Here is an 18401-nt window from a genome sequence, read left to right as displayed (position 1 = left end):
GTTTAGTAAAGTTGTATATTAATGTGGGGGTGAGTATTGTTTAGGGCAGTGGTGGCCAACCTTTTGGGGCTCCTGTGCCAAAAATTGTGTGCGCACTGGCACCTGCATGCTCGTGTGCCAGCACCCAGAAGGCAATGCTCACCCCCCCCCACCACACCCCCTGTGCATGCGCACGCAATCCCCATGCCCCCGCCCCTCCCCCCACCCCTTTACCTCACAGCTGATTGTTAGCCTCCCATAGGCTTGAAAAAAGCCTCTGCAGGCTTTGCAGGACGAATAATAGGCCCATTTCGTCACGTCTGGTATTACAGGAAGTGATGAAATGGGCCTATTATTCATCCTGCAGAGGCTTTTTTCAAGCCCCTGGGAGACCGAAAAAGGCCTCAAACCAGCCCAAAATTAGCTGTGAAGCGCACGCATGCGTAGTGAGGTAAGTTTGCCTACGGCTCACATGCCAGCACAAATATCTCTGTGTGCCACCTGTGGCACGCATGCCAGAGGTTCACCATCATGGGTTTAGGGGAACATTGGGACTTTTATTATTTTTATTGTTATGTTTGGGGAATAATGGAGACCAGACATCTGACCAGTGACTTCAACTCTTTAATAATAGTAAATAGAACAGAACAGAGCAAGGCTATGGGCAACAGCAACCCTTTTATAGGGTTATCTGCTACCTTATTAACCAATGACATGTGCAACAAGTTCAAACTTATAACCAATGAAAAGTGTCAAAATAGTGGCCAATCAGGGACTAGTTATGGACCAATCCCTAGTTGTTGTATAAGGACCAATCAGGTGTGCAGGTTTCCAAACCTTGATTTGCATTTATGCTAGTAACTTTTATTGATTCACAACACCCTCCCCTTGGGTTCCGTTTGAGGGGAGCTGTAATAAAATCCTCAAGATAGACAGGCCGTTTGGTCTGTCTGGATGATTCCGTGGCTCCACCGTTTTGGTCTAAGGTCCGGTTCCGTGGAGCGTTTGGATGATCTTTATTAAGTTCTATTTCGCTGCACGGTGATTCCGTGCTGCTTTCACTGTGGTTGTCTCCGCTACTCCGTGTTTCTTCGGGTTTTGCAGTTCGGTTTCCCCTGTATTAAAGTTCCCTGAAAAAGTCAACTCCCTCCCCGCTTCAAGTTCGGTGTTTCGCTGGGCCGTAGGGTTTCCGTTGGCCTGCTATTTGTCATATCAAAGTCAATTTCTCGATATTTCCTCCCTTGAGTTGGTGAACCCGGGAGTCATGGACACTGGGTGGTAATCTCGATCGGAGTTGGTCTATGTGGCGTTTCCACACCCTCCCATCGTCCGTTAGCAGGCGGTAAGATCTAGGCCTGGCAAGGTGGGTAACGGTTGGGGTATCCATAACGGGTCGCCGGAAAAGTTTTTGGCAAAGATTAAATTGCCTACCTTAAATTCCCGGCATTTGCTGCTGGAGCCGAAGGGCTTTTCGGTGCGAATGCGGGGTGGAGCCGGTCAAGGTGCGATCGTAGTTTCCGCCCCATAAGAAGTTCAGCGGGCGTTTTGTTGGTCACGCTGGGGCGTGATGTGCTGCAACAAGAGAAATTGATTGATTTTCTCGTCGATGTTGCCAAATTCCATTTTGTGAAGGGTCTTTTTACAAATTGTACCATGCGTTCTGCACGCCCATTCGCCGCAGGGTGCGCGGGCGAGGTTAGCGCATGGCGGATGCCCGATCAGCAAGATATTGTTCAAAGGGTAATGCAGTAAACTGTGGTCCGTTGTCCGAGACCAACACGTCCGGAAACCCGTGTGTGGCAAATAGTCTGTTTAATTTATTGATAACTGAGTCCGTTGTAGTTGTGTTCATTCGATGGATCTCGAGCCAATTTGAATAGGCGTCGACAGTAATAAGGAAAGTGTGTCCTTTGGTAGGTCCCGCAAAGTCAATATGAATACGGGACCAAGGTCCCTTGGAGTTTCCCATTCGGTTGGGCTTGCTTTAGGCGGGCGTTGCTGACGTCCTGGCAACGTTGACAAGTAGCGACCCAGGCCTCGATTCTTTTGTCGATTCCCGGCCACCAAGCGTAGCTGCGTGGCGAAGTGCTTTCATCCGCACGATACCCGGATGTGTCCTTCATGCAATACTGCCAAAACAGTTTGTTGCAATTTGCCAGGGATTACGACTCGATCGCCCCACAAGATACAGCCTTTTTGGGAAAACAGTTCGGTTTGGCGGGCTTTGAAAGGCGCCCATTCCGGTGCTATTTGGTCCGTCGGCCACCCCTGTTCAACCCAGCGTAGGATGTGTTGCAGAACTGGGTCACGTTTCGTTTCAAAGGCAATGTCTCTAGCCGTCAATGGTGGTACATGTAGAGCTTCGATCTGTAGCGTTGAGATGGTTGGGGCTGGATCTACAACAGAGTCTGGGAGCGGCGTTCTGCTCAATGCATCAGCGTGGAGAATTGATTTCCCGGCGATGTTGCAAGGTGTAGTTGTAGGCCGCCAAGAATTCAGACCAACGGGTCATTCTGGGGGACAATATATACGGGTTGGTTTATTACCCGCAATGATCCCCAGTAGTGGTTTATGATCAGTGATTATCGAAACGCACGGCCATAAACATATTCATGGAATCTTTTAACTGCACCCACAATAGCTAAAGCTTCTTTGTCCAGCTGACTATAATTTCTTTCAGCTTTAGCTAAGGTTCGCGAAAAACGCGATGGGGGCTTCCGCCCATTTGGTAATACGTGGGCCAGAATTGCCCCAACCCCAAAAGGTGATGCGTCACACGTGATAGTGAGCGGAAGAGTCTCGTTGTACTGCATAAGTACAGAATCAGAAGTTAGCAATTTCTTTACTTGTTGGAAAGCATATTGTTCCCGTTGTCCCCAAACCCACATTGCTTTTTTGTCTAATAGTCTATGCAATGGTTCAGCTACCGTTGCTTTGTGGGGTAAAAGACATTATAGAAATTGATAAGTCCAAGGAACGCCTGTAGGTCTGCCTTGTTCCTTGGAGTGGGGGGCCTTTAATCGCCCTTAATTTGTCTTCGGTGGGATGGATTCCTTGGCTGTCCAGCAGGTATCCCAAAATTCTACTTTTTCGGTACATAAATGGCATTTATCTTTTTAACTCTGAGGCCTGCGTTTTGGAATCTTCGTGAAACCTCTCTGAGTCGTTTTTCTAGAATGTCTTTGTTAGGGGCGATGAGTACATCGTCGAAATATGGTACCCCTCTTATCCCTTGTAACAACCTTTCCATTAAGCTCTGAAAGATTCCGGGGCAACGCTTACCCGAACTGGAGCCGGTTGCATTTAAATGCGCCCTATGCTACGATAGTTTGCGCCTCTGCCGTGGTCGGATCTACAGGCAATTGTTGATACGCCTGGGCTAGATCTAGTTTAGCGAAAATTTTCCCGCCACCCAGGGAATGGAGCAAGTGTTGCACTACCGCACTGGATATGCACTTTGCTGCAGTGCGTGGTTTAAGGTGGCCCGGTAGTCTCCGCAAATTCTTAGTGACCCATCAGGCTTGATAGGCGTCACTATAGGGGTTTCCTCAGCGGGCGTGGTCGGTGGGCTCCAGCACGCCCTGCGCTATTAGCTTATCGAGTTGTTCGTCGATTTTTAGGTTTCAAGGCGAATGGCACCCGATGCGGCTTAAGGCGGATGGGTGCTACCTCAGGGTTCAAGTTAAACGAGATCAGGGTCCCCTTGTACTTGCCTAGTCCGTTCGCGAAAACGTCTTGGAATTCTTGCACGAGTGCCTCCTCCCAATCGCTGCTCTCGGCCCGGTGGACTCCGGCTACAGTGATTCGAGCGGCCTGAACCATTGAAGGCCTAAAGACTAGGCCTGTCGCGGTCCACGACAGTCAGTGGTAATGGACGGCACGGTCCTTGAAAGAGACCTGGAATCTGCGGGACCCGGCGACGGGAATTCGGTTACCCTGATAGTCTTTGAGTATAACCCTTTGAGGGTTAAGGTCTTGGCGGCGAATCGTTGGAATGAGCTGTTGGAGCGTTTTCCATGACACCATCGAGAGGGAAGATCCCGAGTCCACCTCCATCACACAAGGTTTGTTTTCGATGGCGACCTTTACTCGGATTTTTCCGGCATCAAGGGATGTAGCGTGGGCCTATGGTGATTGTTTGGTGGGTCTCTTCCCGCCTGGTTTCTTCACGCCTGGTGGAAGTGGTGGACGGTTTGTTTCTGTAGGAGTGGTTTCCCCATTGGTGGTTCAGTTTTTTTCGGTGTGTGCGAAGAATCCGGAAGACTGGCATTCGGCCTGTCGGGGTTTGGAGTTTTGTTTGCTTCTGCAAACCTTTGCGATGTGACCTTGTTTCCCGCAAATGCGGCAGAGTGCGTCGAGGAATTTGCAGCTGGATCGTGGGTGATTCGCCCACATCCTGCACACAGTCGGGATGAGGGTTGTGTGAACTGGTCTCGTTCCGTTTGGAGTCGGTTGACCTCTTCCTCATCGCTTTCTGATGGGGATTCTAGGTCTTCGTGGTGAGTCGATACCGGGCGTCTCTCTGAGCGAGGCGAGGTATCTTTGGCGAGTTGACGTGGCGGTGCGTTGGTGCGGCGATTCGGGCTGCCGACTTCTTGGTCGCCTCCGCTGCCGTGGCTTCTTTAATGGCATCGGTGAGGCTGATGTCCCCCTTAGCCATAATTTTGCTCTGGATCGTGCCATCTTCTAGGCCCAGAACCAGGCAGTCCCGGAGGGCTTCTTCTAAGTCGGAGAATCCGCAGAGGCCTCCAAGGTTGCGGAGGTCCGCGATGTAATTGGCAAGGCTTTCGCCCTTCCGTTGGTCCCTCTGGTAATATTCGTGTCTTCTGACTAAGGTTGGCACGGTGGGCGCGTAGTGGGCCCGTAGCAAAGGCTCGAGGGCGTCCCAGTCCATCGCTTTTACTTCGGCTGGCTTGGCAAGCGATTTTGCCATTTTAAACACGGTAGGCCCGCAATGAGTCAGGAATATAGCTCTTTTTGCTGGTTGTAGCGTCTTTCAAATTGTTGGTCTCCAGAAACATCTGGAACCAATCCATGTATGACTCCCAGTCTTCGGTTTCTGGGTTGAATGGAGCGGGTGGTACGGCACCGCTGGCCATGTTGCCGTTGATGGTGCGTGTTCGACCACGTGCTCTGTTGGTTGCTCTGTAACTCAGTCAGCTCTTCGGTCTCCGCATCCCACCTTCGTCGCCAGTGTTATGTTTGGGGAATAATGGAGACCAGACATCTGACCAGTGACTTCAACTCTTTAATAATAGTAAATAGAACAGAACAGAGCAAGGCTATGGGCAACAGCAACCCTTTTATAGGGTTATCTGCTACCTTATTAACCAATGACATGTGCAACAAGTTCAAACTTATAACCAATGAGAAGTGTCAAAATAGTGGCCAATCAGGGACTAGTTATGGACCAATCCCTAGTTGTTGTATAAGGACCAATCAGGTGTGCAGGTTTCCAAACCTTGATTTGCATTTATGCTAGTAACTTTTATTGATTCACAACATTTATACTTTTTTGTTTGCAGTTTTATTGCTATTTCTAAGCTGACTGGGTAATGCTGCATGATATAAGTACAATAGGTAAATAGTCATAAAGTAAAGTAATATTAGACTATAAGCCTAATAAATAACTAGAATATTATTGCTTTATGATTAACTGCTGAGAGTCCATTTGGATTGTGGGAGGGTTATCTGTGGACGGAACAAATGAATGAATGGGTGAGTGAGTGAGTGAATGAATATCAATTAGTTCAGTATTATTTGATTTGTGCTTTTTTGCAGGAAGAAGAGGTCCGACAATTTGTCAGGCAAGAGATGAGTCAACATTGTGGTAAGCCCCCCCCCACCAAGGCTAACTGGATCCTTCAACCCTGCCATTTCCCCTCTAGACTTTTCATATCCATATTCTCATTTTCTTGTACACAATTTAGCTAATAACTGCCCTAGATGGTGCTGAAGCATGGTTAAGCATGGCTTACTGGGGAAATTGCAAATATGTTTGCAGCAGTGGAGAGGATTTTGGATGTTATACTGTTTACTCCAACGCTTTTCAACTTCCTGTCCCATAGCTAAATAGTTTTGAGGGGGAAAAAATCTGATACTTTTGTCTTGTTTGTCATACAAGAGGCAGCTAGAGACAATTTCCATAGGGAAAATCGTTTGGGAAGTCAAACATGAAGTTTTTCACAGAACAAACAATGTTTGTAAAGAAAAATCCTCAAAGTGTAACTTGTAAGAAAGTACTGTTAAGGCTGATACTTGTGTGAACTTTATTCAGGAACTAACATCATGAAAGGAAAATCTAGGTTACTAAAATATATTTATAGCTACGTTCTTTTTGTGTGCCCCAGCCATTATGGACAAACAGCAAATGATTGAGAACCTGGACTGCACAAATCAAAGTCAAAAGAAAACATTACATGAACTGAAAAATTACTGAAAGCCCAACTTTCAGTGTTTCTTAACTTCCAAGATTTGTGGTCTTCAACTCCCAGAATTCCTCAGCCAACATGAAGTTGAAGTCCACACATCTTAAAGTTGCTGGCATTGAGCAACACGGATCTAAGCAACAGGATGCAAGTTAGATCTGAAAGAAGATAACCATTCTGGTTATAAAAAGTTGGGGCATTCAAATTGCAACAAAACTTCAGCTTCCCCGTAATTCCTCTGAAAAAAATAGTGACGCTTATCCCCCATCTAAAACTGTATTTCTGTTTAAAAACTGGCAGACCATCTAATCACAGAATGAGCGTCCTGGTGAATGGATTGTTTCTTTGTTTTTCATTTCAGCTTGTGGAAGCCAATTTTCTGTTTCTGAACAGCGTAAGTATTTTGGATAACTATGAACTATCTTCCTTTCTGCAGTACTTGAGGTCTGAGACATTAATAAAGAGGTATTCACTCATAAATATACCCAGATATGTACAACCTTTGAGGAATACAGATTCAACAGAATGAGATGAGGAAGTAAACATTCCCTGGATGGGTAGCTTCCTGTCTCTATCATAGCTATACTAGTCCTAGCATCCAACTCATGATGATTTCTTTCTTTAATTTGAGCAAATAATATTTGTCTAGAAAAATGTTCCATCCTGTCTTTAATATTTAGTATTTGTTTGTTTGTTTAGCTGTTTTAAAGCTCTCATTCAGCATGGCCGCAATATTATGAAGCAGTCAGGCAAACTGATTTTACAAGGAGGAACTAGAAACTGAATTATATGTTTTCAAGATTAAAATAATGTTTGAGAGACCCTGCTCTCTACCACACATCTGAAAAGTATTATGATTATTGTGAGAAGTGAAATAGAAGAGTAGGAATGCCCCTTTACCCTGCCCTCTAACCTACCATGGCATTCATGCATGTAAAAGGCAATAGGTAGATAGTAGTAATTAAGAGGCAGTTGCAACTGAAAGGTTAAGTAACCATCCTACCCTTGCTATTTTTTTGCTTCAGGTCCCAGATCTTCTTGCTAACTCTGCTCTTTCAGTGCTTCACAAAGATTCATATTTCCATTTCTAAGTCTTTTACTTTAGACTTAGTTTGAAGAAGAATTGAAATTCATAATTTTGTAGTTTGAAATACAACATTGAATCTGATAATTACAGTAATTATCAGACTAGAAAAATTGGCAAACAATCTCTGGGGGAAGGAAGGGAAGGAAGGAAAGGAAGGAAGGAAGGAAGGAAGGAAGGAAGGAAGGAAGGAAGGAAGGAAGGAAGGGGTGCATGAGAAATGCATGCACGAAGCAGAAGAAAAAATAACTCTGGAGACATTCAGGTCCCTAACAACTCCCTATTGTATAGGGAGATTTATTTTATTTATTGATTTATTTATTTTATTTTATTTTATTCGAATATAAACAAGAACAAAGGAAATAAATACAGATAAATGGGGATAGTAAGACAGGCATGCTGATGAGCTTATGCACGTCCCATTTAAAGACCTCTTAAGAATGGGGTGAGGTCCACGGTAGAAAGTTTGAGGTTGAAGCTATGAAGGGTTGAGGCTGTAACAACGGAGTCGGGTAGGGCATTCCAGGCATTAACCACTCTGTTGCTGAAGTTGTATTTTCTACAATCAAGTTTGGAGCAGTTTACCTTGAGTTTGTATCGGTTGTTTGCCCATGTATTATTGTGATTAAAGCTGAAGAAGTCATTGACAGGCAAGATGTTATAGCAGACAATTTTGTGAACTGTGCTTAGATCAGACCGCAGGCGGAGCAGTTCCAGATTGTCCAGGCCCAGAATTTCGAGACTGGAGGCATAGGGAATTCTATTGTATGAGTGGAGGAGTGGAGTATTTTTCTCAAGAAATATCTCTGAGCCCGCTCAATTTTGTTAATATCCAATATACAGTGTGGGTTATTCGAGAATTGGTCTGGCAAAGGTTTTGTATGTCCTAGTTAACAATTCAATGTTGTCGGAGAAGAAGTTCACAAAATAAGGTTAACAACTCTTAAAGGCTTTTTGGCAATGCTGTTACAGTGAGATCTGGGGCTTAGATTGTATGAGATAAGTACTCCTAGATGTGAACTGTGTACAGTTTGCAAACATTTAACACCTATGATTATGCATGAAATCAATATTCTTTCAATCGGTAATGACAACAGATGCAAACCTTGGAGAATAAATGTTTTGTGCTTATTTGTTTCACTAACTTTAAAACATTCCATTGGGACTAGCCAAGAGGCCTGCATTGTGTATTAGTGTAGTGTTTTTAGCCACCCAAATTGGCCTGTGTACAAGATTTTTTTCATTCAAAGACAGGTAGCTTTGTATTATTCATTATATCAGCTTTATTTGAGAACTTTCTCCTCTCCATGTACATAATTATTACTCACTCACTTTTATAGAAAAGTTTAAAAGGAGATACATTTTCTGAAGGTTCTTGAACTTTGGCTGGAAACTTCTTCTCTTGAGATGGGGAGGTCAATTATTTTTATGGCAGTTATGTGCCTATTTAGCTTTGCATTGTGGCTTCTTCTTCCCAGGTAATCTCCCCAATGATCCATCCAACCACCCATACCCATCTGTTAAAGCTCAAATAATCCCTGTGCTTAAACTGTCCCATGCTGAAGAAGAGGAAGGTGAGTCTTGTTTCTTAGTATGTTTTCCTTTTTTTTCCCTTGCACACATTGTAGGTTTCTTGATGTTATTAGATATCAAATGTTAGCTGTCACACTTTCCTTGCAAGAATTAAGTTTTTTCACCTTTCCTTTCAGTCCCTTTGAATGAGTAGGGTGTAACGACCCCAAAAAAAAACCCCCCCCCCTCCCCCCGCCCCCCCCCCAACGGTGCGCCGGGCACCTTCCCAACCCCCCCCCCGCCCAGCCGCCCCCCCCCCCCCCCCCCCCCCCCCCCCCCCCCCCCCCGCGGAGGCCCGGGGGTGGGGGGCGGGGGCGGCCCCCAGCCACCCGAGGCCCAGGGGGGGCAGGGGGGGGCGGCCCTTCAAAAACCGGCACCGCCCTCCTCCCCCCCCCTCTTAAAACCGCGGCGGGGTGTTCAGGCCAGAGGCCCGCGGGCAGGGCCACCCCCGACGCCCGGGTCCCCTTGGGAGGGGCCCCCCCCCCCCCCGGGGACCGCTTTGGAATTCGAAAGTAGGGTGTACTTTGCAAGCCAGGAATTATCAGATTGACAGTCTATTCTTCTATTGGAAACGAGGCAGAATATGGTTAGCTTTGTTTTATTTGGAACAAAATGAGGACTCAGATTGTTGGGGACACGAGTCTGTAAACTGCTTAGAGAGTGCTAGTATAAAGCACTATGAAGCATTGTATAAGTCTAAATGCTATTGCTATAATAGCTTATGAAAAGGAAGGTAGATTGCATATACCATTCTATAGATAAAACCCAGGGGAAATAAGAAGAAGTAGTGGTAATGTAATATTGCTCAATTCATTTCTTTAGTAATGAGTAATTTAGTAATGTAAAAGATAAAATTTAACAATGTACAAATACAATAATATAAAATCAGAAAGAAACATAAAAATGCAGAAAAAATAGCCATGAAGCTAATTGACATTCATAATTTATAGTGCTCTACAATCATCTGGAAGTGCCTTTGAAAATCATTCAGAAGCTGTGGCTGGTTCATAATATAGTAAATGGGCAATATTGAAAATTTCAATTGGCTTGATCGCTATGTTTTTTGCATTTTTATGTTTCTTTTTTATTTTATATTATTGTATATTTTATTGTATTTCACATATTATTTATTATGTTTTATCTGTTGCATTACTAAATTACTCATTACTAAAGAAATGAAATGAGCAATATGTCTTCTTAGGCCTACATAACACCTTTGCTCTGTGAGCTGCAGTAGGTACCAGTAGGTTCCAGGTACAATTCCAGGTGCTGGTTATCCCCTACAAAGCCTTCATGATACAGTGCCAGATCCTAAAAGACCATATGGCTTTCATAGTTTCTGCCTGGCCCATATGATCAAACAGAATTAGCATGTTCCACGTCTCTTCCATTTTGTAATTGAACCCATGGAACATGTCTTCTCTATTGCAGCATCAGCCCTCTGGAAAATCATCCCTGCTGAGATTTGTTTGGCCTCCATTGTGATTGTATTTAAATAGTATTGAAAATCTGGCTCTTTTCCCAGATCTTGTGTTACAGTAATTGACTATATTTAGGGTAGAGGGAATTGCTCCTTATAGCAATTGCTGCACTTTTAAAAATATTGTTTTCCTTTTGTGTTTTAATCTATAAATTCATTTTGGAATTGGGTGGCGTACAGATTTAATACCTTCATAAATCAATAGATTATTCTTTCTCGGAATACAGTTGTAAGTGTGTCCTACCTCATGGATTCAACATAGTTGTTGTTCCTTCTTTCTCATCAAGCCTTCCTTACCTGAGATCTTTTGAATCAGCCACCTCTGTTTTGTAGGGAGCCAGGAACGAAACATATTGAAAGCAAGTAGGCCTGAATATGAGTATATCTACACAGAGGACGACTATGAAGAGGGCCTGATAGCAGACGGGACTGAGAGCCCTATGTTGAGGGATGGTGAGTTACGTCAGTCTCTGATGTGTGTTTAAAGGATTGGTGCATGCCTGTGATTTTCTCTGTGGAACCTGAACTCCTTTTGAAACTTGTGGAAGTAATTAGTAAGAGTGCAATCATTAATAGACTACTTGGCAATCTCTGAAATAAGTAATGGCTTTAAACCTACCCTACCTTGTTGACCTTGGCTGAATTTGAAAAAGATAAGCAGGTCAAATCTGGCACATCAAATACTTTAGGCATTCTGATTTAGACGGGAAGAAGTTCAAAACAGAATCCCATGAATGGGCAATGAAAAACTATGTCCATACTGTTACAAAGAAAACTAGATGGATGCTTCCATGTGGTTAAAAGGAGCGATGCTCAATCAAGGTTTTTACCCAAAGGATAATTTTGCTATAAGCGATTCCTTTTACATATGTATGTAATTATTTTACAATATTTCTAGATTATCTCAACTGCAAAACTCAGAGTGGTGTTCAACAAAAACAGGAAAACAGAAAATAAGAATATTTCTTCTGTTAAAAAATGTAAATATAAATAGTAAAATGAAGTGCCCACCTTCAGTCATTTAGGACCAAAGGCATAACAGAGGATGAATGCATTTTTTGCCTTGTAATACTATATGCAAGTTGGGAGGGTCCCTTGCTTATCTCTGGGGAAAGCCTGCAGCCAATTAAGAGAAGGCCTATTGCTTAAACCAAGCCCTTAGATACACTATCTGGCAATTTTGGATCTTTTTTAAAAAAAAAAGTAATAACGAGTTGATGGTGTGGTCTACTTATTAGGAACTTTAATTCTGTACCAGTATCATTAGAAGCAATCCCCATTACCAGTAAATTTATTAAACTGTATAGTTTCTCTCTTGAGAAGGAAAATGTAGATAATATATGAAGACTGTCTGGGATGGCTAAAGTTTATTAACTTTAGACTTCTACTGCTCAGAATTGGTCTTTAGGCTGAAATAGCTGAATGGGTGTAACACAAAGTATAACTGGATGTAACTACCAACTCTTTGCCTTCTTTCCAGCCTATTCTTGTAATGTCTGACAATACGACTATATCTAGAGCATTAGAGAGAACGAGCCACATTTCTGTTGAATTGCAGCTAAGCGTAATGCCTAAAGTAGCACTGTTGCATCTTAGATAAGCTAATGTCTTGTTGCATCCTCATTGTTATTTTTTCCCCAGCTGGCCTGTGCACTTTGAGTCTGGAACAAGGCGATTGCAGCAAATTCACCCTACAATGGTATTATAACCAGAGAGTGTTGGAATGTCGGCCCTTTATCTACAGTGGCTGTGGAGGAAATTCCAACCGCTTCAGCTCTAAAGAGGACTGTGAGTTTTACTGCAAGCCCCAGGCAGATACAGGTAGGAGCTGACAAAGCAACCCATGAAATGCCTATTCTTCACTCCTTTAATAGTTCTAAATATGGTGGTTTTCCATGAAGTTTCACCTTCTCTCTCTCTCTTTCTTTTGGCAGTTAATAGCACAGTGGATAGAAACAAAACTGTATAAATGCTGAAGTGAGTTTGGAGAACTGATGTACTGAAGAAAAGAAGAGTTGCAGCCATTTGGACTCCCTGCCATTTTTATCATGGATAAGGTCTTAAATATACACCTGGCAGTGACCTGTGACTTGAGAATCACCTTGCTGCCATTTGTACGGCCTGCAACACAGTTGTTTGTGGGTGCATATGTCCATATGAGTGTATATGTATGCGTAGATTGTTTGTGTGTGGGCTGCTTCAGCTGGAGCAGAGAAATGGTGCTATTCTTTGTTTTTGTTTTTTAACAGTAGTTTTGTTGCTCTTGATTTATTATTTTTTTAAATTAAGGTGCTTTTTTAATCAAGTGGGAAATATATGCATACCATCTATTATGTATAATGTAAAGAAAAGACATATTTTTAATTAGATTTCTTTAACTTATTTGATACTGGCTAACTAATGACACGTGGAATGTATTGTGGCCTGACCAAATTCAGATTCTGCCTGCAACTTGCAGGGTTATAGATCTATATATTATTCCTCTAGGAGTAGATTAATAAGAAGCTAACTAGACAGGATCACACAGGCTAATCCTGAGAGGCTAAAATGTCTTTCCAGTCATAAAGATACAAAAGTCTTCTGATTCACAGGCACTGCTAGAGTTCTTTCTGTAAATTTATTTCATTATGAGCAGAAATTATTAAGGAGCACTCCCTTAAACTGTTTTTTCATAACTTATGACTTTTTATTGTTAACAAATAAAGTTTGGGAAATGCCAGGCTTTTTCTGAGCCTGAGGTGTCAAAAATAAAATTGTCACAGAATGGAATATGTTTTCCCAAAGGATTTCCTTTTCCCTGCCCTCAGTTTTCCAGGGCCTTTAGAGTACTAGAATCCCTTAATCTTTCGACTCTTGAACAAAATAATGTCAGCTGAATTTAGTTTAGTTCTGAATTGCTTTGTGCCCAAACTCCATGGATTAAAATGGTGGCAAGGCTGGCAAAATTCAAAGTTGCAAAAGTTCAGATATTTTGTACTATGAAAAATAACTGAAAAAATAAATTTGAATATTGAGAAAAAAATCATTGTCCATTACCAGGAGCAGTAGAAGTTCAACTATATGACTAAGAATTGTTTCATCCTGTGAATGTGCTTAATAGTTTACTAAATTAATTGAAGCTAAGGTAGATCATCATATCCATTGACTGACAAAGAATGCCATATGCCTTGGAGAATTATTTTTCATGTCTTTTGAAATACTTGGAGCTCTAGGACAACTACAGCTATTCTATATATGGCTGCACTATATAGTTATAAAAAGGCATTATTGTTTTCCATTTTTTTTCCTTACAATTGAACTTACTTTGAATTGCCACTATGTATAGGTAGTCCTCGACTTATGACCACAATTGAAGCCAAAATTTCTGTTGTGAGATATTTGTTAAGTGAATTTTGCTCCATTTTATGACCTCTTTTACCACAGTTGTTAAGTGAAGCACTACAGTCGTTAACTTAGTAACATGGTTGTTAAGTGAATCTGGCTTCCCCATTGACTTGTTTGACAGAAGGTTTCAAAAGGAGATCACGTGTCCCAGAACACTGTGACCGTCATAAATATGAGGCAGTTGCCAAGCAGCTGAATTTTGACGTGACCTTGGGGGTGCCGCAATGGTAATAACTCTGAAAAATAGTCATAAATCACTTTTTTCAGTGCCGTTGTAACTTCAAACTATAACTAAACAAGCTGTTGTAAGTTAAGGACTACCTGTAGTCTTTTGCTTCTTTTCCCTCTTTTCAGGGCCACTTCTAGACATTTTGGTGCCCTAGGCCAGGGGTCTCCAACATTGGCAACTTTAAGACTGGTGGACTTCAACTCCCAGAGTTCCTCAGCCAGCTTTGCTTGGTGAGGGACTCTGGGAGTTGAAGTCCACAAGTCTTAAAGTTGCCAAGTTTAGAAACCCCTGGTCTGGATCACCTTCTGATTGCTAGGAATTTCAAAAAGACATCCTCTTCTTTCTTTCTTTGGATTTTCAAGCCCCTTATGATTTTCAGTCCCCAGACAATTATTTTCTTTCCTTAGGCATTGTCACCTTATTGACACTGCAGAGCTATATTTAATCCTCAAGGTTCACAATGTGAGCAGTTACAGCTTTTAAACTTTTTTATTTGTTTTTTTTTTATAAGTCTTTTCAATTTTGGTGCCTCCTAAAATTTGATGCCTCTAATACCTACTCAGCCTTAACCTAGAGCCACTCCTCTTTCTTCAGAAAGGCATGAATGTGTGGATTTTACCTTGAAGTGGCAATAAGTTATTCCACTGATTTCTGCATAGAAAGCTATTGTTTTAGAAATGTTCTGTAGAACTTCATCCACCATCCGGAATGTCACGAGGATCGTATCAGAAGGTTAATTCATTTAGCCTCTTGCAAAACTGGTCTCTCACCTGTGGTACCTTAAAGATTAAACATCAATTATCTACTCAGTCACATTGTTAAAATTCAGCAATTCGTCCAAATATGGATAAGTCCAGGTAAATACAATAAACTAATATGGGTCATGTTTATTTTCTTCTCACCAATATGCTTAAGAAAGCAAAAAATGTTGGCTAAAGAGAGCAACCTTGGTGTACGTATATATGGTGCTATAGCTATTTATCACTGTTGTATTTTCAAAATATTGAATGTACATATCACTGCAGAATTTTTCTCTGCTCTATGTAAGATTACTCTATTAATTATATTATGGTGCAAAAATCTGAACATGATAATCAAATAAAAATATACAGTACCTCATTCAATTAAGTGTGTTTACTGACTTTGTTAGGCCCATCACAGATATTTTCCCTTGCCTTTAAGCCCACACATCAGACTGCCGCGTTTGATCTGTAGCCTTTGGTTTGAAGAAGTTGCAGAATGCTTTTTCTGTGATCCCATCCATATTTCCCAATACTGAAAGTGGGTACACTTTAGTGGAATACTTAGGGGACGGTTCAGTGCAATAGCTGGAGTTTGATAGCTATAAAATGGATGTATTTCTACATTCATTACATTTGAAACTTTAGGTGACCTGAACAGTTGTCCCCTGTTCTTCTATTTTTTTTTATTTTAAGATTTTTTAAAAAGAGTATCAGAATTCAACAGATAACCAGTACAAAAGGACTGTACAATGCTAAAAACAATAGTTTCAGTCCTCAAGTTGTCAGACTGGGGAAGACTGTAGTATATAACCAAATTTGATTCACTAGTCTTCCAATATTTGAGGGGCTGCCACAGAGAGGAGGGGATCAAGCTATTTTCTAAAGCGCCTGTAGGCCAGACAAAGAATAATGGATGGAAACTGAACAAGGAGAGATTTAACCTGGAAATAAGGAGAAACTTTCTGACAGTGAGAACAATCAACCAATGGAACAGCTTGCCCTCGGAAGTTGTGTGAGTGCCATCACTTGAGACTTTCAAGAAGAGATTGGACTGCCATTTGTCAGAAATAGTGTAGGGTCTCCCGCTTGGGTGGGGGGTTGGACTAGATGACCTACAAGGTCCCTTCCAACTCTGATTATCTATCTATCTATCTATCTATCTATCTATCTATCTATCTATCTATCTATCTATCTATCTATCTATCTATCTATCTATCTATCTACCTCCTGTTCACTACAGAATCAGCCTTCCATCCTTACTGATCAGATTCAGGAATTTCAGGCGAAAAGAAACTATATCAGAAAAGCAACTTTAAAAGTATCATAAATCCAACCAATTGCATTGTAATGGGAATTGGATTTAATTCTTTCCCTTGAGCAACTGGTCAGGCTCTCTAAGATATTCTGCTGCAGAAATGGAACATTGGCTTACCTGAACGTTCATTTTCTGTCTAGGTGGAGTGAGTCCAGATAGGATGGGTTATATCTATAACCCATCCTATCTGGACTCACGTAACCATAGACAGGAATAAATACCATATATGCTATTGCAAAGAAGTAAGAATTGTCACTTCCTTTTACTGAACCCTGATTCCAATGTTTTAAGTACTTTGAGATAACAGTGGCTGGCAGTTTGGTGCAAAGTACACAGAACATTTACATTTTGCGCTTAAAGGACACAGTAAGAAAAGACTCTCCTTATAGCCACTGGGATCCCTCACAGGATTAACCATGTTCTTTGAAGACAACTTAAGCTATGGTAGGTGTCTTTCTCTTGGGGTATATTCCTCTTATGTCAAACAGCAGTGGTGGAAGGAGTGTGTTTGCAAGGGTTGCCAATCAGTTTCTTCACTTTCCTTAAGAACAATTGGCAATCACAAGGAATTATCATTACCATGTCATTTAATACTAATAATAAAACAGCAACATAAATGTTGAACATATCAATTAGTGACTGCATCATACTTATTCAGAAAGCAAATGCTGAACTAAGTTTTGTATGATACAGGCAATTGTCTTGCTGGCTAGATGAGCATTTTCACAGCATGCTAAGCATATGTTTTCAGCAGTTATACTGAGAATTTATTGAGCTAGTTTACAAAAAAAAATAAGGAGGGCATCTTTTAATTCCTTCAACTGACAATACCCTTTTGCGTGATCAGAGAAAAAGGAACTGCAGCAATTCTTTTAGTTTATCATTAAGCTAAGCTTAAGAAATAAAACATCTTAATGAATATGTGAAACATAAGAAGGTTTGGTGTAAAGCAGGCATGTCTGACCAGTGGTCTATGGGCCACATACGGCCCTGGATAGGTAATACGGCCCAAGATTGTATAATTTTAACATTATTTTGTGATTTTTGGCAACATTTACTATATTAAACATTTTGTATATGGCCCAAGAGTATTTCTCTTCACTCAAGGTAGCCCAGGCAAGAGAAAAGGTTGGACACGATGGTGTAGTGATTAAAGCAACAGGCTAGAAACCAGGAGACTGAGTTCTAGTCCCACCTAGACTAGAGCACAAAGTCAGTTAGGTGACTTTGGGCCAGTCACTCTTGGAAGCAGGCAATGGCAAACTATGTCCAAAATGTTGCCAAGAAAATTACAAGGACTACACCAGGTAGTGATCAGGCATCAACAATGACACAAAAATCACACACAGACAAGCACCAGCAAGACCTATCAGTACATATCTCAGTAAATTTGTTTCTGGTACTAATTATGGTAAGTTTGAAATTGAAAACCAACTCTAGATCTGTTTCATGTGTGCATTACAATCTGATCTTCCTATATATCAGAATAGCTGAATACCAGATAACATCACAGATCGACATTTCATTATTTAAAAAGCTGTGTAGTTGCAAAAAGTTTAGAACAGCCTTCCGTGATTCCTTAATGTCCTACAGATATATGGATTTCAATTCCCAGAGTTCTAAGCAAGGGATGATATTTGGAAATTCTGGAGAGGTGACTAGCCTTTTTCTTAAAGACCTGCAGAGATTTCCCCATCCCTTGCCAGGTAATGGAAATGTAAAACGGTTGGAATCTTTTTATTGAATTTATGTTTATTGTGCAGACAATGAAACTTTTTCAGGAAAACAAAAATAGGTAACAACTGAAAAGGGGAAAAAAAGGGGGGGGGAGCCAGTTTGGGTCAGAACAATAATCTCCCCCGCTCCAGGTATTTTTTCCCTGGAAAATAATTCCAATGAGTATACAGAAAAAAGTACTGACAACTCCCAAAAAAATAGGGAAGAAAAGAAGAAAAAAATCGAGGTTTTCAAAAGACAACGGAGATTGTCTTCTACATCAGAAAAAAAAAGCTAACGTAATCTTGAACAGTATAAACGAGAGGCCGCGTCCCTGCTTGCTTCCAATGCACAGAGCGGTGCAAAGCACGGCTTTCCTTTCCACTTCCGTCCTTTGTCGCCTTGCCCGAGATTGGCTGCCAGTCTTCCTTTCCGGCCTGAGGCTTTGCCCTCGATCATTGGCTTGCAAGG

The 18401-nt window shown here is 41.7% G+C and overlaps 1 protein-coding gene across 1 annotated transcript in view; it reads left to right on the top strand.

Moving 5' to 3' along the window:
• The window catches only part of COL7A1 (collagen type VII alpha 1 chain), a 133585-nt gene extending 118305 nt beyond the window's left edge, over positions 1–15280 (top strand). The window contains exons 116-121 of the mRNA XM_087954709.1: positions 5761–5809; positions 6769–6801; positions 8970–9065; positions 10877–10996; positions 12185–12364; positions 12478–15280. Coding sequence (XP_087810835.1) covers positions 5761–5809; positions 6769–6801; positions 8970–9065; positions 10877–10996; positions 12185–12364; positions 12478–12512 — 513 coding nt within the window. The 3' untranslated portion in view covers positions 12513–15280. The remainder of the gene's footprint in view (positions 1–5760; positions 5810–6768; positions 6802–8969; positions 9066–10876; positions 10997–12184; positions 12365–12477) is intronic.
• Positions 15281–18401: the final 3121 nt, after the last annotated feature.

This window comes from Notechis scutatus, chromosome 2 (genome assembly GCF_049901735.1).
Source record: "Notechis scutatus isolate UNSWTSFEM ecotype Mainland chromosome 2, rNotScu1.2, whole genome shotgun sequence".
Lineage (NCBI taxonomy): Eukaryota > Metazoa > Chordata > Lepidosauria > Squamata > Elapidae > Notechis > Notechis scutatus.
Note: the sequence above shows the minus strand (reverse complement) of the source record. Positions and strands in the feature narration are given on the sequence as shown.